The following is a 21,091-nucleotide window of genomic DNA, read 5'->3' as shown; positions in this document are numbered from 1 at the left end:
ATCGGATGAGAATTGCGCCCTCTAGAGGCTCCAGAAGTCAAGACCCAAGATCGGTTTATATGGCAGCTATATCAGGTTATGAACCGATTTGAACCATTCTTAGCGCAATTGTTGGAAGTGATACCAAAACATCACGTGCAAAATTTCAGTCAAATCGGATGAGAATTGCGCCCTCTGGAGGCTCAAGAAGTCAAGACCCAAGATCGATTTATATGGCAGCTATGCCAGATTATGAACCGCTTTCTATCATACTTAACACAGTTGTTGGAAGTGATACCAAGAGACCATGTGCAAAATTTCAGTCAAATCGGAAGAAAATTGCACCCTCTAGAGGCTCAAGAAGTCAAGACCCAAGATCGGTTTATATGGCAGTTATGCCAGATTATGAACCGATTTGTATCATACTTAACACAGTTGTTGGAAGTGATACCAAGACACCACGTGCAAAATTTCAGTCAAATCGGATGAGAATTGCGACCTCTGGAGGCTCAAGAAGTCAAGATCCAAGATCGGTTTATATGGCAGCTATATCATAACATGGACTGATTTGGCCCATTTACAATCCCAATTGACCTACACTAATAAAAAGTATTTTTGCAAAATTTCAAGAGGCTAGCTTTACTCCTTCAAAAGTTAGCGCGCTTTCGACAGACAGACGGACGGACGGACGGACATGGCTAGATCGACTTAAAATGACATGACGATCAAGAATATATATACTTTATGGGGTCTCAGGCCCATATTTTGAGGTGTTACAAACAGAATGACGAAATTAGTATACTCCCCTACTATAGGAGAGGGAAGTTAAGCTGAAAAAATTAGCAAAGAATAAATTTTTGGACAGATGGCTTCGTTTCAGGAACACGTTCTTTCATTGATGAAAATTGTAACTTGGTATCATATAGAGATCTGCGGATATGGAGAAAATATTATCCAAATCTGTTGGAATCCTATTTTGGTGGGGATATTCAGCAATTCCTGGCGTGGTTACTAAGTGTATCCCGACAAGTCTGTATAAGTTTAGCATAACAGTAGGTTAGGTTAGATAAGAGTGGCAGCCCTTTACAGACTCACGTAGACAATTTTAAGTCCATTGTGATACCACAGCAGCGACGGACCAAGGCTTCTGACTGAAATCGAATCCACGACCCCTGCACTGGTAGTCCAAGCACGCTACCAACTCAGCTATCGGGGCGCCCATAGCATAACAGTAGCCTGACTACAAAGTAACATGTCGGAAGTAGCGAATGGGGTTTCCCCCGAACTATTTTCGACCCAATACCATCAGCTTCTGTTTGATCGTACTTCTTCTGCAATGTTTAGATGGGTATGAACCTTTGCCTAAACAAGTTAATGATTCGAATAGCTGTTCGCTTTCATTACCAAAGTATGTTAAGAATTTCCCATTACCATTGCCATACCATTTTTCACACTTGACTTTATTGATTGTTCTAGTTTCTGTCTACAATGTCAGGCACCGAGCACACTTCATATAATCGAATGTAGCAGAGGCCGCAACTATTCTAAGTACCCCCCATCAAAGGAAACAATCGATTATGGCCATTATTTCCCACTCATTCGCAATTACATGTAAACATTAAATTTTAATTTTTGCAATGAGTCGTTTGATCTTGGCTAAGATTGGCTAAATAATTTAGGCCAAAAGCTTGTTGGCTGGCAATTATTTTCACTTTTCTTTGGAGCCCAGGAACATTTCGACAGTGAACTCATAAATTTTGTTTATAAATTCCATTACACAAATTATTTATTCAAACTGCCGGCACTCATAATTGTCCGATCTGAGCGAGAGAGAGGTGGGAACATTTATTAACAAGATGATGATGATGATCATAATCATTATCAAATCACGAAGGAGCACAGCTAAACGAGCCATTGCAATTTTTAATGCCACTTGACTAAACGAGATGGCGGTGTATTTCCTCCAAGGGGAGAACTTTATGTTTAGTGCGAATTCATGTTTGTACCATAACCATTTTTATGACTTTTTATAAAGATTTATGTTTAGCCAGCGGTATAAATTTGGAGACGTGTGTTTTTTAATTATTCGGATTGGCTATTATCTGCAAATAAATACAGATGTGGCTGCTACGCTAAGGCCTTGGATATACAATGAAATATTTGCTAATAGGTGAAAATTATTCTAAGAACATTATTCGAAGAAAATAGAAAAGATCAAGTGTGGGTGGATCTTTCAGGTTTGGAGTTCTTGCCCTAGAGCTACTTTTTGGGACTTGTGTAGGGCTTGATCCGTACCTTAGCAGCCATATTTGCATTGGTTTGAACGTGTTGAGTAGGTTTTTTATACCCTCCACCATAGGATGTAACACCTCGTTTGTAACCCCTCGATGCGTCCAAGACCCCATACAGTATATATTTTCATTATCATCATGACATTTTAAGTCGATCTAGCCATGTCCTTCCGTCTGTCCGTCAGTCCATTTGTCGAAAGCACGCTTACTTTCGAAGGAGTACAGCTAACCTCTTGAAATTCTGCATAAATATTTCTTAATAGTGTTGGTCGGTTGGGATTATAAATGGGCCCAATCGGTTCATGTTTTGATACAGCTGCCGTCTAAACCGATCTTGGGTCTTGACTTCTTCAGCACCTAGAGGGCGCAATTCTTATCTGATTTGGCTGAAAATTCGCACGTTATGTTTTGGCATCACTTACAACTGCGCTAAGTATGGTTCAAATCGGTCCATAACCTGATATAGCTGCCATATAAACCGATCTTGGGTCTTGACTTCTTCAGCTTCTAGAGGGCGCAATTCTTACCCGATTTGAATGAAGTTTTGCACTACGTGTTTTGTTATGATATCCAACAACTGTGCCAAGTATGGTTCAAATCAGTTCATAACATGATATAGCTGCCATATATACCGATCTTGGATCTTGACTTCTTGAGCCACTAGAGGCCGCAATTCTTATCCGATTTGGCTGAAATTTCGCATGAGGTGTTTTGTTATGATTTCTACTAACTGTGTTAAGTGTGATTCAAATCGGTCCATAACCTGATATAGCTTCCATATAAACCGATATGGGATTTTGACTTCTTAAGCCTATAAAGTTCGCAATTATTATCCAATTTGGCTGATATTTTGTACATCGACTTCTCTCATGACCTTCAACATACGTGTCAAACGTGGTCTGAATCGGTCTATAGCCTGACACAGCTCCCATATAAACCGGTCTGCCTATTTTACTTCCAATATTCAGTACAATTATGGTCCAAATCGGACGATAACTTGATATAAACCGATCTTGAATTTTGACTTCTTGATCCACTAAGGGCGCCATTCTTATCCGATTTGGCTGAAATTTAGCTTGAAGTTGTTTGATATGACTTCTAACAACTGTGCTTAGTATAGCGCAAATCGGTTCATAACCTGATATAGCTCCCATATAAACCGATCTTGGATCTTGACTTCTTGAACCACTAGAGGGCGCAATTCTTATCCGATTTTGGTGAAATTATGCTTGAAATTGTTTGATATGACTCCTAACAATTGTGCTTAGTATGGCGCAAATCGGTCTATAACCTGATATAGCTCGCATATAAACCGATCTGGGGTCTTGAGCCACTAGAGGGCGTAATTCTTTTCCGATTTTGGTGAAATTCAGCTTGAAGTTGTTTGATATGACTTTTAACAACTGTGCTTAGTATGGTGCAAATTGGTGCACAACCTGATATAGCAGTCATATAAATCGATCTTAGGTATTGACTTCTTGAGCATCTAGAGGTAGCAGTTCATATCCGATTTGGCTGAAATATTGCATGAAGTTGTTTAATATAACTTCTAACAACTGTGCTTAGTATGGCGCAGATCGGTCCATAACCTGATATAGCTGCGATATAAACCGATCTTGGATCTTGACTTCTTGAGACACTAGAGGGCGCTGAAATGACCTTTAACATACATATCCAATATGGTCTTAATCGATCTGTAGCCTGATGCAGGTCCCATATAAACTGATCTCCCGATTATGCTTCTTAAGCCCCTACAAGGCGCAATTCTTATCCGAATTGACTGAAATATTACCCAATGACTTCTACTATGGTCTTCAACATTCAATACACTTATGGTCCGAATCGGCATAACAGTTCTTATCCATTATTATTTGTTTGCCTAAAAAGCGATACCGCGCAAAGAACTCGACAAATGCGATCCATGGTGGAGAGTATATAAGATTCGGCCGGCCGAACTTAGCACGCTCCGATTTGTTTGTTAAGACTCTCAAACTAAGTTCTAATTTGCAAAGGAGTTCTAAGACTGTTGTCAAGGTCCATGAGGATGGCACGATTCGCATCGGTTAGCATGCCTTTTACACAAAAGTTCAGAATTTTCTCCAACGATTTCACAAAGTAGCAATAGAGACAAATACTTGCCCTAACTCCATTGCAGCCGCCCCGGCAATAAAGACTTACTTCAAACTTCTCAAGAAAAGACTACGTAGGACTACGTACTACCTGTACCTGTCAGTTAAAAAGTCAAAGCCGTCTTGTAACATTTCGGAGTAGACGCGATCTATACCAACGAGCGCTCTCTCAAGTCACCATATATTCCGTTGAAACGACAATACCTTTATCAGAGTACCTTTCATAAAGTCCCACAAGATCCCAGCCGTAAAAATGTGTCTCCAACAGACAAGGTATTGGACATTGTCCACCTTGCCTCTAGGAAAAACCCACATCAATGACTTTAATGATAACAAAATCTTCCCTTTTAGATTTCCTTAATTATTTTTATAGACTCTCAGATTACGATTGGCCGCATTAAATGTCATTCTAGCATCTATTACGTTTCGCCGGAGCTTAGCGAATTCTTTTTCCAGTGTGTATAAGAAGTAGAACCGTTTTGCCATATGACTCCTTGAGAAGATTTTGAGACACTACATTTTGCTGGACTAAGTACCGATTGGGGGTCGGGAGGTTGGGTGGCTTTTATCCCGTCTAAATACATTTTGAAGACGCTAGAGCGACTTATTTACCCATGTGTTAGAGACCGTCTGGACCCTTCACTAGTATGCATGCGTACACTGAAGGTGTACAAACTGCACTCAAGCAAAGTGCAAAAGTTACGAATCTTAAACTTTGACGCCTTAAAACTCTGCTTTACGTGTGGCAACACAGAATGACGCTCGAGTTAAATCGTCAAAGTTGAATATTCTTTAACTTTTGCGCGTCGCTTTTGTGGAACTTGTTTACACAGTTGCATTTTTAATGCGTGCGCATAGTATGTAACTCCACCTAGAGTTAAAGAATTTTCAAATATGCACCTTTACATGGCGAAAAAAATAAATGTGGTCTCATTTGTTCAGCAACTACAATTCATAAGGTACAATTCGCCATCAAGCTGATCGACATTTGGCCAACACACATAAAGAAATTCGTGTGCGTACATGTGCAGAGAATATGCGAGAGAGAAGATAACAATAAAGAGAATGCAAACAAAAATCTTTCATCTTAATACCGTCAAAGCTGGCCTGCTAACAGCTGTTCGCGTGAGACCACCTTTTTAAATCCGCCTTGGCATCTACAGCGAAATTTATGTTTGCAGCCCAGAAATTTATGTCGCGACTGAAAAATATTCGTGTGGAATACAAATTGGCGACAAACATCTATTAATAATTTTAGCCGAATTTTAACCATTTTTGGCTATTAAAGTACATTTGTGTAGTAATTAATCGTTTTTGTTTGCAAATAACTTTAATTCATGTTGCATAAATTTTTATTCGCATTTGCAAGAAAAAATTCACTAATGCTTATTACATATCACCCTGTTACGCAAAAAAAATTTCATTTGAGCTGCGTACCTGCAAGCCATGACATAATTACCGCAGTGCACCGTTAACAGCTGAGTACAATTTTTTCTCGCGTAGTGCACTAACTGGTTGTGTTAGTGTATTATAGTTAAGAACCATTACTCAAACAAACAATGAAAAATGGCGCGAATTAGTAACATGCTCAAAAGCAGAGTTGCACTAAACACTGATTTTGACAGTTAGTGGACTCAATATTTTGTTGCTGGGCAACTGCCACTGATGAATATAACTTGCCTTGCAAGCTAAAATTTTGGTAACGGTACCGGCAACGAAAATTTCGTTTAGGATATGTTCATTCATTTCTTATGATAACACAAATTTCGCCAAAGGTGCATACTGCGCTTTTGACGATTGAATTCGTGCGTTATTCTGTGTTGCCATACGTAAGCTTGTGTTTTAAGGCGTCAACGTTAAAAATTGTTTAACTTTTGCACGTTGCTTTGATGGGATTTGTTTGCATAGTTGCATTTTTAATGCGCGGGTCCGTCGGTTAGTTGTGCCTTCATTAGGTGTGGGCAATTGGCTTTGGCAGACTCTTTATACATAGAAAGGACTTTGAATAACGTGATTGAAGTCCATAAATTGCACTCTGATAGACATGAAGGTCCCTCCTAAATTGGGTTGGGATGCTAAAGGCAGGATTATCAGCGAATTCTTGACATAGGACGCAAGAAGGAAGATTGCGACCAGAAAAAAAGGCATGGAAGGGTTTTATTCCCTTTATAGTGGCTTCTGGTTATCAAATAGGTCGTTGCTTACGGGGATAACGTAGACAACGTGGGACCTAGTTCACAAGACGTTGAGGAAGCTGTCTAGATGGGCGATGGTCAACGGGTTTTTCTTACCAGACCAGACTAAGCTGGTACTTTTCATCAGGTGGTTGGGTGTTTTCAGAGGACCTTTGCACTTATATGTTAATTGTATGCCAACAAAGATGGACGTAGGACTAAGGGAGTCAGGTATCAGCGAATCTTATAGGCTTCTGGACGAGTGCAGCGTATTTCAGGCGGAAGTCTTAGCGGTCCTGCAGGCATTGAAGACGAGTTCGATAAGAGAGCGGCGGCCCGATCAGGCTGTCACGATATACGTGGACAGTCATACGGCAACGAAGCCATTTCATCGGGCCATGTACGGCCGAGAGTGGTTAGAAGATGCAAAGTGCTTCTTTGAGCCAAGAAAAATGCGGTCAGGCTCTGCTGCGTCTCAGGCCATAAAGGTGTAGCGAGAAATTAAGCGGCCGACGAACTGGCCAGGAATGGATAGTTGATAGTTTCAGATCGTGCTACGAAGTGAGTGTGGTTAATTGCATGGTAGCAACCTGTAGCCGATTAGTATGGGAAATAAGATGTTGCTTATCCTGGGGCGGAGAAAGCACGATTTTGAATTGCTGATTGCAATGTCAGGTCTTTGACTTGGAGGTGTTAGAGACAGTCGATGACGAAGAGGAGTAACCTTTTCGAGTATCTTTTTTGTCACTACCCCTCAATTGCTATGAGAAGATACAGGATGATGGGTGAACACCTCTTTCTGTGCCTGGATACCCTCCAGACCTTTTGTCATTCTAAAGTTCTGTAGAAGCCAGAACTAGCTGAACCGATCATCGGTGGTAATAGTTTTTTTTTTTTTGTTCTTTTGACTTGAGTGACTCATAGTGACTTTGACTTTTCGGTCGAACAACTGTCAAAACGCATTATAAAAATTATAGTGGCAACACTTGAAACGATTTCCGGCCAAAAAAAATATAAAACGTTTCTTCACATTTTACATTAACATTTTCCTCTTGTTATTGTTTTACAATTTTTATTCATTATGTACTGAGTTACGTTACTAATCAACATACGTTCATTACGACGTTACACTAATTTCAACCCAATGTCGTTGTGTGTAAACACCCCTTATGCAAAGTAACACGAACGATTACTCGACTACTTTTCGTCAAGGGTAGTTGGTGGATGTGAAAATCGTCGAAATTTTCCACACACACACAAAAAAAGGTTTTACAAATATTTCCCATAGATTGAAGCAATTTGTAGAAAAACCTTACCAGCAATGGATAAAAAGTCCAAGGAAGCCTTGAGACGTTACAAAAAAGCTCGCAAGGCCGAATCTAGCAGTGAATCGAGTTCCAGCAGTGATTCGGATTCTGGCTCGTCAAGCTCATATAGCAGTTCCGATAGCGAACGACGGCATCGTCACAAAAAATCAAGGCAACCTGGCTTGAGGCGCTCCAGCAGCTCTAGCGGTGATGAACGCCACAAGCGCGACAAGGAGCGAAGATGCCAAAAGAAATTGGAAGCCAAACGTAATCATTTGAAGCGTAAACTGAAGGAAGCCAAACTAAAGAAAAAGGCAGCCGCTGCAGCAGCAGCGTTAAGTGGTCACTCTCATCGTGCCTTGTCACCGGCAACACAAGCAAAACTGAAAAAATTGGCCGAACGCAAACACCTGAGGGCGGCCAGCAAAGAACGCCGAGAAAGAGAAAAGGAAAAGCATAGAGCCCTAAGGGAACGCGAAAGGGAGCATCATCATCGCAGCAGTCGCTCACCCACAAAAATTACAAAAATACGCATACACCAGGATGTCAATCGTCAGAAGACGCCTCCCCGCATGCATCATCAGTTGATGTCTCGTGAAAAGATTATCATACAGACAAGGACACGAGATCGCACTCCTTCGGCGGAACGTGAACGCTTACGTCATGAGAAAATGCGCCATGAAGATTTGGCAAGGGAACGTGAGCGACGCGAACGTGAAGCTGCGCGTGACAAGGAAAGGGCTGAGGCCTTGGCCAGATGCCAGGAAAGACAGAGGGAACGAGAACGTTTAGCTCGTGAGAAGATACGCAGAGAGGAGGAGGAGAAATATGGCAAACCTGTGAGTGAGCGTTTGCTGGCTCGTGGTCCGGATCGAGAAATGGGTAGCCGTGGGTTTGATAGCCGTGATCGTTCATTGGAAAGAGCCAAACGGGACATTGATCCATACGAGCACGGCTATGTGCGCAAACATAGGGCCGACGAGTATGAGGAGGGTAAGGACCTTAAAATAAAAAAATTATATTCGATTTTTATGTTGGTCTTTTGTTGTTATTACACTTAGAAAGTGAACGAAGGGCCATTTTGGAGAGAGAAGAAATGTTACGTGAACGCGAATACCTGGCACGTCGCCGTGAGCTGAGTCCCACTGAATATGCCGGGCCAAGTAGTAGCAGTCGTATGCGTGGCGACCCTCGCGACATGTATCCCGAAGATGAAAGAGATCGTGCCTACAAACGTCCTTTCCTAGAGGAGGGGCGTAGCAGCAGCCGCGACCAATGGCTATCGGAACGAGAAATGAGAGCCCGTGGTGATATGCATGATCCCAGAGATTACCGTGAGTTGGAAGCAGAACACCTATACCCAGAAGAACGTGATCGCTTGCCACCGCCCAGAGAAAGAGAAAGGCCATATGTAGGTCGTGCTGCTGCAGATTGGAAGCGTAAGGAATGGATTGGAAGTCCCAGAGAATGGCCCAGTGAAGAGCCAACCTCAACGCCACACACCTCTGCTCGAGGTATAGGTGGCGGTGGTTTTGGCACCACCAAAAGAGGCGGTGGTTCTGTTTTACCAGTAAAAATTGCACCACCATCAGCACGCGACCAAAGGCCTACGTCAGAGCCCGATTGGGATGCCGAAGAGGGACAAATCGAGGTTTCGAAGAAACCTGAAGTACCGGCACGTGACTCTTGGCTAGAGCATGATAAGCGTGATATACCAGAGGGGCGGGAAAAAATTCCCCCCAGCAGCAGGCCTTGGTCACAAGATTGGCGTGAACGCGAGGAAGCCAGTGTGTCCTCGGGACCACCAAGTTATTCGCGCGGTCCCCCTGGTCCTATGATACATCATCCTCGTGGTGAGCGTGGAGGCAGAGGTGGTTACCGTCGCGGAGGCCATATTATACACGGTGAGCGGGTGCCAGGCATACACAGTTTTAGAGCTCATCATCCTCCAGCTTTATTGAGTCTACCAACATCTGGGGCATTCCATGAGGGCGGCTCTCCCAGATTCCCCAATAAGAGGAATATGACCTACACCAATCCGAATATTTTGAAGAAACAACAAGCAGCATTGGCAGCAGCTAAGGCGTAAGTGTTTTTGCCTTCATTACAAGAACATTAAGAAATTGCATGTTTTTACTTTGGGTTTGGGCTTCCGGGAATGTATATTTGAACTGGAATGAGGGTGTCTCAAAACATACAATTAACCAAACACTTTGCATTATGTCATTGCCACACCCAAAAATTCATCACTAGAAGCACACCATTTGCCTACTAACCTCAGCCTCATGTCACACATAAAAGCGAGATTATGTAGATAGCAGATTTTTTTATTCTCTTGGATATGTGTTCTCCCTTAGCATATTTTTTTAGTATTTTCTCAAACATTAAAAAAAGAAAAAACGAAAACTTCCGGATCCCAAACCCCCTTTGTAATTGTCCCTGCTATGTACAATAATCTGTTAATTACTAATTAATTAATTTATTAATTGCAAGTGGTACCACAAATCCCAGTATTTTAGTGGCCGCAGCCAAAGCCGCTGCTCAAAGCACTGCAAGTGGTACCACAAATCCCAGTATTTTAGGACAAGGTCCTGCTATGGGACGCAATGCTGGCCAAGCCGATGATAAGCCAGAGGCAGGAGAAATTGTTGGTGAACTTGATGATAAGCCAAGCGCAACGGAAGCAGACGCTGGGCGAGAACAACAAGGAGAACAAACGGCAGAAAGTGCTGCCGATAAGGAGAAGAAATCGGGAGAACTTAGCGAAATTAGTGATAGTGACGATGACATATTAAACAAAACCGAGAAGAAGGCCAAACTTGACAATGAAGATTCCAATTCTCAAAGCAAACCCGAAAGAGAAGCAACAGAAGATAAGGCCGATGACGAAGAACTTATGGATTTTGAAGAAATCTCCGATGGAGAACTGGAGGAGGAAAGAGCCGCCAAAGGTATAATTTAACACAAAAAGAATAATAATAAACAGACCATTATACATGCCTCTTCCCTCTACTTTAGGTGTTGGCGATGCTTTAGGTGTGGATTGGTCCTCCCTGGTGGCCGAAACCAAACGTTTGCCATCATACCAAACTACAACGGCCAAACAAAAATGGCAACCGCATCGTATTATACTGGACGTTGGCATATCCATGCGCATGGCTGGTGATTATGCCAAGCAATTGCTTATAAATGCCAAACAACAGTTGGAAGAAGAACTCAAGGAGGAAGCAACTGTTAAAGGCGAAGTCAAAGACGAAGCCACAAATGCTATAAAATCTGAAATCAAAGACGAAGTGTCATCCCTATCCACCTTAGACGATGATTCTCAAACTCCAGTGGAGAATGATGAAAACAGTACATCCGACATTAAGCCCAAAGAAGAAAAGTTGGAAACCAAACCTCCTATATCGGAGATATCGCCAACTGAAACCATAAACATTGAAAGTTTACCTCCGTTGGCATGCATGCAAGTGGCGCAAAGAAAGTTACAAATGGAACGCAATAACTTAATTGCAAATGCATGTGGCATGAATAGTAGAGCTTTAAGTGCTCGGCAAGATTTAAAATTGCGTAGACAATTGTGTGGTCTTCCCGCACGAGAGTGTCCGATATCACGCAATATTCCTGCTACTAGTGACAAACTAAAAGCAATGGCTCTAGCTGCTTTTCAGAGGACACTAGAAGTGAAATAGACGCTTTTAAATACAGATGAGATGAATGGATAAACTATGTTGCGAATATTCCTAAATAGCAAGCTTGCAGATGAATTTTACAAGTTTTTCCCCGCTAGATGTTAAGGTTACATATTTATAATATTCTGGAAATGCCTACATTAATGAATTATACCATAGTTTGAAAGATATATAGACTTGTCCTACCAAGAAATGGTATTTACATAGGAAATGAGTGCTGAAATGAATGGCAAAAAATATGGGGAGTAAACTGAAATAAAAAGAAAAAAGTTACTGCTGAAAATTCACAAAATAAATTGTAAGTACAAAGAAACTTATTTTCATGGCTTAGGGATAAGACTTTATTTTATATATTTATTTCTTAGTGCGATACATTCCAAGAGTAGTAGAGGTTATACTGGTAGAGCCTTGGGAAAAATCCCTGTTTTTACTCCACGGAACTTCGACTTCTTACTAATGGCTAAACTTGGACTGGTTGAAACCTAACTTATTTTGTGCGTTAAAAGCGTTAGGCCGACGGCAGAGTGTTTGTTTATGAAACTTTATCTCAAAGACAAAATGTCAAGGAAATCTTATATAAAATTCAATTTGTATTTGTCGGTTTGGTTGTTCCGTATAAACTCAAAAACATCTGAACCGATTACCTTGAAATTTTCACAGATAACGAGGTTGGTCTGAAAGATAACATAGGCTATATAATTTTTTGAAATCGGGAGGGAGCGGTCCAAATACCTGAGGGGCCGCCCCAGCCCCAAAAGCCCTTAAAACAATTGTGTGGAATGTATTGCCCGTTGAGTTAAAAATCTTTTCACACTCGAAAAATGTATTTCGCTTAAAACTTATTAACTTCTATTCTACAGATCAAACTTAATGTTGTTGCTTGAATCTTTTTGTATTGCTAACATGGGACTTGTTAAAAAATCCAACAGTTTAAATTTTTGCATAATCTTGTTATGGCTTGGGAGCCAATTAAAATGAATTAGACTAAGAATCTTACATCTTTATGTAACTGTGAAGTATTTAATTTTATTTAATGTTTATTTAGGAATATACATCGTTGTAATACGTTTTTTTGGCCGAGGAGGCTTATGTATTACTATCAAGAAATAAATAAATAAAATAAGTCCAAATACCTGAGGGGCCGCCCCAGCCCCAAAAGCCCTTAAAACAATTGTGTGGAATGTATTGCCCGTTGAGTTAAGAATCTTTTCACACTCGAAAAATGTATTTCGCTTAAAACTTATTAACTTCTATTCTACAGATCAAACTTAATGTTGTTGCTTGAATCTTTTTGTATTGCTAACATGGGACTTGTTAAAAAATCCAACAGTTTAAATTTTTGCATAATCTTGTTATGGCTTGGGAGCCAATTAAAATGAATTAGACTAAGAATCTTACATCTTTATGTAACTGTGAAGTATTTAATTTTATTTAATGTTTATTTAGGAATATACATCGTTGTAATACGTTTTTTTGGCCGAGGAGGCTTATGTATTACTATCAAGAAATAAATAAATAAAATAAGTTTATATGACGATTATGACAATATGGGACTCAAATGAAAAGTAGTCGGGAGTAAATTACGAATATGGTCAGGAAGTAGGAATAGGCTTTATAATTTATTGATAACGGAAGGGGGCGGACCCTCCACCGTTTACCCAAAAACACCACCCAAAATCAAAAGTGAACCGATAAGGACAATATGAGATATGAGTATCAAATGAAAAGTATGCGAGAGTATAAAACGAATCTGGCATACAAATTCATGTCAATGTATAGAGCGTCACCCTACCCCCCATAAAAACGCCCAAAATGGGCACATTAGCCAATCACGGATATATGGTACTCGGTTTGTTTGTTCCGTACAGACTGAAAAACGACATAACCGATTTTCTGGAAGGAAACTTAGGTTATATCATTTTTCGGTATCGAAAGGGGGAGGGACCCTCCCCCTTATGCCAAAAACACAACCCAAAATCAAAAGTGGACCGATCGGGACAATATAGGTATCGAATGAAAGGTTTTGGAGAGTAGAATACAAATATGGTATTAAAACATGAGTCCAATAACCCATCGGGCCGCCCCAACCCCAAAACTACCCCAAACAGACATATTGGACGTTCCTTTCAAAATGGGGCTCAAATGGAAGGTATTCGGGAGTAGATTTCGAATCTGGCATAGGAGGTCACGCCACCCCCGCAAAAACACCATTAGACCCATTACGACTATATGATACTTGGCTAAACCGATTTTCTTAAAATTTTCATAGATTGTGCACGTTTGGAAACGCAGGCTATATAATTTTCAATATCGGGTGGAGGTGGACCCTCCCCCTTTCCCCAAAAATGCCACCCATATCCGAAAGTGGTCCGATGGGCACAATAAGGGTACCAAAAGAAAGGTATTGGAGACTAGAAAAGGAATATGGTATGCAAATTTGGGTCCAAGTACCCAGTGGGTCCCTCCGAACCCCAAAAATCCTCTAAACAGTTATATTCCCATTAGGCAGTATTAGGTATTAGGCAGTAGATTACAAATGTGGCATGAAACATTAGGTCTAAGTAATGGTCGCCCAACTTCAAATACCCCCAAATGGGCATATTAGCCGACCATGGCTATATGGGACTCAAATGAAAGGTATTAGGAAGTATATTACGAATATGACATTCAAATTTGCGTTCAAATCTAGGCGGCACTTTTCCTCCTAAAGTTACGTCAAATGGGATATTTGGCCCATTATGACGATATGGGACTCAAATGAAAGGTATTTGAGAGTAGAAAACGAATTTGATATCCAATTTTGGAGCCAAGGGTTTTGGGGTACGCTCTAAAGCACCCCACAAAACTGAACATCATTTCCGTTGGTAATAAAGAACGAATTTGATATCTTTTGTCAGTGTAAAGTGTCGGTGGGCGCCCCAGTCCCAAAACACCCTCCAAATGGTTCATATTTACCGGCCATGGTAATAAGGGGCTCAAGTTAAAGGGATTTGGTGTGCAGTGCAGCACGGCAATATGTGCAGCATGGCAATATGGGGCTCAAATTAGAGGGATATGGAAGTGCAGCACGAATTTGATATTCATATATGAGTCGAAATGTCTGAGGTGCCATCTCTCCCCTAATGAGAACCTTACCCTAAGGAAGAACATTACTACCAGGAACCGAGAAGGGGCAAATTCTCACACATCAATGAGTGCTTTCCGATTCAAGTTTAAACTCAATGATAAGGGACGTTTTTATAGCCGAGTCCGAACGGCGTCCCGCAGTGCGACACCTCTTGGCGGAAAAAATGACCATGCATGGCATTGTACCTCGCATATGTGGCCAACATTAAGAGGGGATAAACACCGTTTTGTCCGATGTTCTCGCGAGGATTCAAACGCATTCAGCGTCATAGCCTACAATGGCACGAATTCGATATTCGCTTTCAGGGCGAAGTGTCCCCACCCTAAAAAGATATTAGAGAGTTAAAGAAGGCGCAGCGGAGATATTAGAGTTAAAGAAGCCGAAATATTAGAGTTAAAGGCAAAAATCCAATAAAATCTTCCTTAAAAACAAAACGGACTGAAAATTTTCTCTGTTAGGAAAAACTTGATTCATTAACAACCCTCTGGAAAAACGATTTATTATCATTTAATCGTTGACTTTTGCTTTAACAGGTAGCCTGAAAATATCGCCTAAGGATTGCTGTATATTTATGCCAATGAAGCCTTCAAATATAGAAATTAAAACCCATTCAAGATGCTATGTTAAATTTTTCTTAATTATAATTTACCTTTTTTCTCTTTTATTAGTTTCATGATTTTTTTGTTGTTGTTGTTTGTTTTTAAGTGCTAAAGTAAATCTGAACTCTTAATTAATGAATTTGTTGTTCATAGGTTACTTGCGGTGTATGGGCTTGTTGTTTTTTTTTTTCTTTCTCTTGGTTACAAATAAAAATATACATTAGGAAAAAATTTATAAACGATAAATTTTTTAGCAAACAATTTACAATAAAATACTTGGAGATTTTTTTATTACGGGGTTTTCTTTTGTTATCGTTTCATTTTGTCAATAATTAACAACATAATAGATAATAGATACATAGGTATACACATATTTATATATAATAAATATTCGCATATAAATATTTTGTTAGATTATGGCGGGTATTCAAATTCAGTTTGTTTTGAGAGTTACTATAACCATTAGTTTTAGTTTTTCTTTTCTTTTTGTTTCAATTAAATTTGGAAGTTTAGTTTATTTTTCATATTAGTTTTGTTTTTTTCCAACTGTCTGTTTAATTTTTTTCTTTGTTGTACATACTCTACTAACGAAGAAGATTTAAAAGTGTGGATTTAAACTGCTTTTTGTTAAATGACGCTACTATTTCATTATTGCTAATATTGTTGATATTTGGGACATAAACGTGGCTGGCGTCTGTATTGTTAATATTTTTATGCAAAGGAGTTGTGAGGAGCAGGATAACATCATTTTGTTTTTTTTTTTGCAAAAATGGTTATTTAAATTTTTAGCCAAAACGTTAGTGGTAGTGGTTGTGGGCAGAATCTTGTTTAAAGCTTTAAAACTTAAAAAAATATACTAACACAAGTACTACTACTTAGTTAGTAAACCCGGTGTTTCTAGATAACATTTTCTTCTTTCTTTACTTGCGGCATTTTTAATTGATTTCGATTTTCGATTGGTGGAAATGCATTTTTTTACTGTCTGCTGCTTTTGTAAATTCTTTTGGTAATTTCCTTTTTTTATTCCAATAACCATGAAATGGCAATTGGCCTCAAATGTATGCACACACTCTCGTCTCTATTGTATTTTGTGTATAGGCCTCGTATAGTTTTTGTTGTTTAATTACAAATTTGTTCATATCAGGAGCATGATTCCACTGTTTCACTCTGTTTTCATTTAGAATATTAGATTTGTGTTTCCTCAATGTGGTCAATTCATTGAAGGTATTCGCATATCGTGCCAATTCATTTCGATATTGGGCCATTTGGTTTGCAGGCATGTCATTAGGGGATTCGAAACAAACACCGACTTCAAATCCGTTTCCAAGAGTATGGCAGAACCTTTACAATAACGAACCTGCAAGAGATACCTTATAAAATCACAAAATTTGAAAAAGTCTAGTCTAGTATTTACCTTATTGCCATCATTTGAACCCGGTATGCCATTATAGTGCATTAAGTCAAAGGTATCGGGCGTAGAACGTTTCTCCAGAGGAAAAAACTCATCCATAAATGCATTTAGCAAAATAATGCCCAAACCTTCAGGGTCCAAGCGTCTTTGCATTATTTCCACACTGCAAAGAAAAATTATATAAAATATATACATATACAACAAAAATTAGGAAATATTGAAAAACAAGTAAAGAGGCATTAAGTTCGGCCGGGTCGAACTTTGGATACCCACCACCTCGGGTATATATGTAAACCCCATTTCGTTACAATCCGGTGAAAATTGGATAACTTAAGGATCCAAATTATTATGACCTTCAGTCTCCTTATCGGCAGATCGGTCTATATGGCAGCTATATCTAAATATAGTCCGATCAGAACTATATTTAGGTCGGATGTTGGGAGAACTTAACCTACTCACTGTTTCAAATATTAGGGAAATCGGTTAAAAAATAAAGCTTTCATGGACTTCAGACCCTTTATCGGCAGATTGGTTTATATGACAGCTATATCTAAATATAGTACGATCTGAACCGTATTTGGGTCAGATGTCAGGAGGCTAAAAATAACTCACTGTTTTAAATTTCAGCGAAATCGGGTAATAAATAAAGATTTTATTGGCTTCAGATTTGTCTATATGACAGCTATATCTAAATATAGTCCGATCTGAACCATATTTACGTCAGATGATGGGAGGCTTTTAATAAACCGCTGTATTAAAAATAAGCGAAATCATGTAATAAATAAAGCTTTTAAGGCCTTCAGACCCCTTTATAGGGAGATCGGTCTTTAAGGCTATATCTATCGGTCTTTAAGGCTATATCTATATCAGCTATATCTAAATATAGTCCGATTTGAACCATGTTTAGGTCAATTGTTGGGAAGCCTTAAACTACTGACTGTTTCAAATTTCAGCAAAATCGAATGAGAAAGAAAGGTTTTATGGGCATTAGACCCTTTATCGGAAAATCGGTCTATATAGCAGCTATATCGAAATATGGTCCGATTTGGCCCGTTCAAAAACTTAACCAGCGTGCATCAAAAAGACGTATCTGTTCTAAATTTCAGCTCAATATCTCAATTTTTGAAGGCTCTAGAGCCAGCCTTCATGAGAAAATTTCTTCTTCTTCTCACATATCAATGAGTGCTATACGATACAAGTTTTAAGATCTATGACAAGGGACCTCCTTTTTGTAGCCGAGTCCGAATGCCGTGTCAGGGGCAATGTTTTACATGGCATAGTATTTCACAAATCTCGCCAGCAATAACCAGGATTTGAACCCAGGTATGTGGGAAGTTTGTCCCTGTTCTTTAGCGGAATGTTCATGGGCAAAATTTGCATTTTTTTTTTTTAAGTAACTTAAGTGCTAGTTGGTGAACTTACTATTCAGCTTCACTGACTAAATCCAAAGCAGCTAAGACATCTTGCAGTACAGGTGTTGGTATGAAATTATTGCCATCCGGATCATAAGACTTAAATACACGGCGTGCAATTTCCGAAGGTGTTTCCGGTGATACAAGCCTCTTTTCATTACTAAATAACACTGTAAAGAATTCGTTAAGCACATCAACATTTCATTTCTTTTAACAATTTTTTTCAGTACCACCTACCAGTTAAATGAGTTTCGGAACCCATTACCCATACAGGATTTCGAGGATTCTTATAGAACGATCCCACAGTGCAGTATCGCATTTGTTCCATCAATGTAATGAAACCAATATCACTTTGTTCATCGATGCCACGCAGCTTGAGGCCACCCACATCCTGATCATTATCCCAGACATGAGCTACAGCCCTGCCGGTCAACATTAAGTTGATCAAAGCCTGCGAACCATAACCATAGGTATTGTGTATAAGAGGCTCTGAGGTATCCAACAACTCGGAATTGACATTCTCAATATCCTTGGTCAGCAGTACCGTGTACATGAAGAGCAGCACTCCGTATTTGGCAGATAATATATCGAAATTATGGCTATAGTATCTTTCCAATTCCTCAATACTATTGAAATGTATCACATTTAGGCGATTGTGATATTCCTCGGGTGATATTTCCTCATCCGCCATGGTGGTCAAACTGATATCATCACCACCTATGACATCTGAAGCATAAGGCGGCGCCGCCTCCGCCATTGCTTCACTGCTGTTTAAATTGGCCACATCACTATCGCATATATCATCATCACCTCTATCATTGGGTGGAGCATCCGCCGAGGATGTTTCTTTGGCTTCGGAACACTTGTCTACAGGTAGGGTGACTAAACGTATGCGTTGCGCTTTACATTTACTTAGTATGGTACAGAGGGCTTGTATGAGAAGACTTTTGCATTTATCAGGTGTTAACTAAAACAAAAGATTCAAACAATCATTCATTCATTTTAACTATGGCAAAAACGTCTTTGCACTATTATTTACATCTTTCAGAAAGTGACCAGGAGTATCCATAATAAGAATTTTCAGAATGTAGGCTTGCACGGGGGCAATCACAGCACAGGGACCTCCTTGCTTTTGTACCAAAGCCGAGGGTTCAACATCACTGAATTCAAAACCTGTTGAAAGACAAAAAGAAATGGTTAAAGACTCATATAAAAGCAGTTCCATTTAGAGACACAAGGAGACAAATTCAATGACAGGACTTTATTATTAGGTATTACAAATCCAATTTATGGTAATCTGCTTATCAGAATCACTCAAAAAAGTAGTCCACTGTAAAAGCACTAATCGATAGACCAAATTTTGTGGGATTCGATTCCACGGCCGACGGAATTTTTATATCCCACTACGGTTTTCCATCTCAAACCCGCCATTCCACTTCGCCTTACGCTCCGCTCGGAATTCCTGAAACATCCATTTTCATATTTTGGCTAGTCCCTGGCCACAAGCGGGCCAGAGACTACGCAGATTTTATGCCGATCGATCTGTTCCATATAACATACTTGTTTTCTTCTTGCCTATTTTCTCTTTCGTTTCCAATTTTGCAGATCAGTGTTTAAGGTTTAGTACTAAATATTCCACAGCGTCAAATTTGTTGAATTAAAAGAAATTTAACCCCGCCCCTCAAGGGTTAAACTTCCAAATGTTGCATTAGATGCAACTATGGCATCTCTGTAGCGTATAAAAATAAAAATCAAACAATAAATATGGGAAACCTGCAAGGGCATGACTCATCCTCCAAAGAATTTCAACAATTTTTTAAAATGATCACCCCGCGACCGGCCAATGCCTGCTTCACAACCTATCAAAAACATAACTACATACCTATCTTTGCACAAAACGGCATGGGATAAAAACAAAAATGAAATAAAAGAGGGGGAACAAAAGTTGAAAAAAAAAATACAGCAGGTGTCAAAAAAGATATGAAAGTTTGGAAGAAGCTTGACACAGCAAAAAAGGGCAAGGAGGGAAAGTGAAGGCTAAAGGCAGTAATAACAATAAACAGCATCACATCACTTACTATACATTAAGCGATATGAGCAATACCACCCAACTACTGTTTTTTGTTGTTGTTGATTTGTAAAAACCTCCCACCCCACCACACACCCACCTTGCGACCAACGCCGAAACACATCCACACGTATGCTTGGTCCCCATAGTAAGTTGCGTATTTCCTGTAATTCGCGCGCATCCTTGGCCGTTAATGATGGGCCCGATGCACCAGTGGACGCTGCTACTGCTGCTGCGGCTGAGGAAGCTGCTTCTGGTGAGGGAGTTAATCCAGCACTCCCACTACTTGTGCTGGCCTCTTGCTGCTGCTGCTGATGTTGTTGCTGTTGCATATGTTCTGTGGATGCACTACTTTTCGTATGCTCACCCATGACAACAGACACCGAAAGAAGAATTACTAGCGTGTGATGGCGTGTGTGTGTGTGTGTCTGCGTTTAAAGATTCCCAAATGTTTTCTATGGGATTGGCTTCTCACTTGGAATCACACACAACAAACAAATAAACAAATCACAACAACTATTTCGCTAGTCTTTTTGTAATTTTTTTAAGTTTTCTTTTCTGCAGAATTGAGAATTGCGTCCCACTAGGGATCCCAAAGTCGACTAATCGATTAATCGACTTTGTGTGTAAAAACCTCGAAAAGTCGAAGTCGACTTTCACTGATTAAAAAATCGGATAATCGATAATTTGAACAAATTTTTTGTGTCCCACTGTACTGTTTTGTTTTGACGCCTTGAGCATCCAAAGGCTGCGTGTCAAAGTTGTAGGGATAGTAAAAATATGACGTTAAGTGTGTTCAATAATTTTTGAGTAGCCCAGGGGCTAGTAAGATTTTCGACAGCACAGCAAAGAGAGCCGCCCAGCCCCACAACCCCTTAAAATAGGTTTATTTGACGATCATG

At 39.9% G+C, this 21,091-nt stretch overlaps 2 protein-coding genes across 3 annotated transcripts; one reads left to right on the top strand and one right to left on the bottom strand.

Annotated features, from left to right (window-relative positions):
* The first annotated feature begins 7,774 nt into the window (after positions 1-7,774).
* LOC106088877 (fl(2)d-associated complex component) lies at positions 7,775-11,783 on the top strand. Of its 2 annotated transcripts, none has more exons than XM_013254596.2 (4): positions 7,775-8,873; positions 8,942-9,965; positions 10,392-10,831; positions 10,899-11,783. In XM_013254596.2, the coding sequence occupies exons 1-4, from the start codon at positions 7,895-7,897 to the stop codon at positions 11,570-11,572; spliced, it is 3,117 nt and encodes a 1,038-aa protein (XP_013110050.2). In that variant the 5' UTR covers positions 7,775-7,894; the 3' UTR covers positions 11,573-11,783. The 2 variants fall into 2 exon arrangements, with proteins under 2 accessions (XP_013110050.2, XP_013110042.2); XM_013254588.2 differs by having other exon boundaries at positions 10,374-10,831.
* A 4,506-nt stretch (positions 11,784-16,289) lies between these two features.
* LOC106088929 (ubiquitin carboxyl-terminal hydrolase MINDY-3 homolog) lies at positions 16,290-20,786 on the bottom strand. The gene is made up of 6 exons (XM_013254647.2): positions 20,290-20,786; positions 19,161-19,294; positions 18,359-19,088; positions 18,132-18,291; positions 16,713-16,872; positions 16,290-16,655 (listed from the first exon to the last, which is right to left on the bottom strand). Exons 1-6 carry the CDS (start codon positions 20,558-20,560, stop codon positions 16,509-16,511), a joined length of 1,602 nt encoding a protein of 533 aa, XP_013110101.2. The 5' UTR covers positions 20,561-20,786; the 3' UTR covers positions 16,290-16,508.
* Between the last annotated feature and the right edge of the window lie 305 nt (positions 20,787-21,091).

The sequence above is a fragment of the Stomoxys calcitrans genome, chromosome 4 (assembly GCF_963082655.1).
Source record: "Stomoxys calcitrans chromosome 4, idStoCalc2.1, whole genome shotgun sequence".
NCBI lineage: Eukaryota > Metazoa > Arthropoda > Insecta > Diptera > Muscidae > Stomoxys > Stomoxys calcitrans.
Note: the sequence above shows the minus strand (reverse complement) of the source record. Positions and strands in the feature narration are given on the sequence as shown.

What these genes read in the sequence shown, in the direction of transcription:
- LOC106088877 (XM_013254588.2), top strand. Translation starts at nt 7,895, where the DNA reads ATGGATAAAAAGTCCAAGGAAGCCTTGAGACGTTACAAAAAAGCTCGC. An exon ending in GGCCGACGAGTATGAGGAGG is followed by an intron (nt 8,874 to 8,941) that starts GTAAGGACCTTA and finishes TATTACACTTAG; the next exon opens with AAAGTGAACGAAGGGCCATT. An exon ending in GCATTGGCAGCAGCTAAGGC is followed by an intron (nt 9,966 to 10,373) that starts GTAAGTGTTTTT and finishes ATTAATTGCAAG; the next exon opens with TGGTACCACAAATCCCAGTA.
- LOC106088929 (XM_013254647.2), bottom strand. Translation starts at nt 20,560, where the DNA reads ATGGGTGAGCATACGAAAAGTAGTGCATCCACAGAACATATGCAACAG. An exon ending in TTCCGAAACTCATTTAACTG is followed by an intron (nt 18,292 to 18,358) that starts GTAGGTGGTACT and finishes AATTCTTTACAG; the next exon opens with TGTTATTTAGTAATGAAAAG. An exon ending in TTAGTCAGTGAAGCTGAATA is followed by an intron (nt 16,873 to 18,131) that starts GTAAGTTCACCA and finishes TTTTCTTTGCAG; the next exon opens with TGTGGAAATAATGCAAAGAC.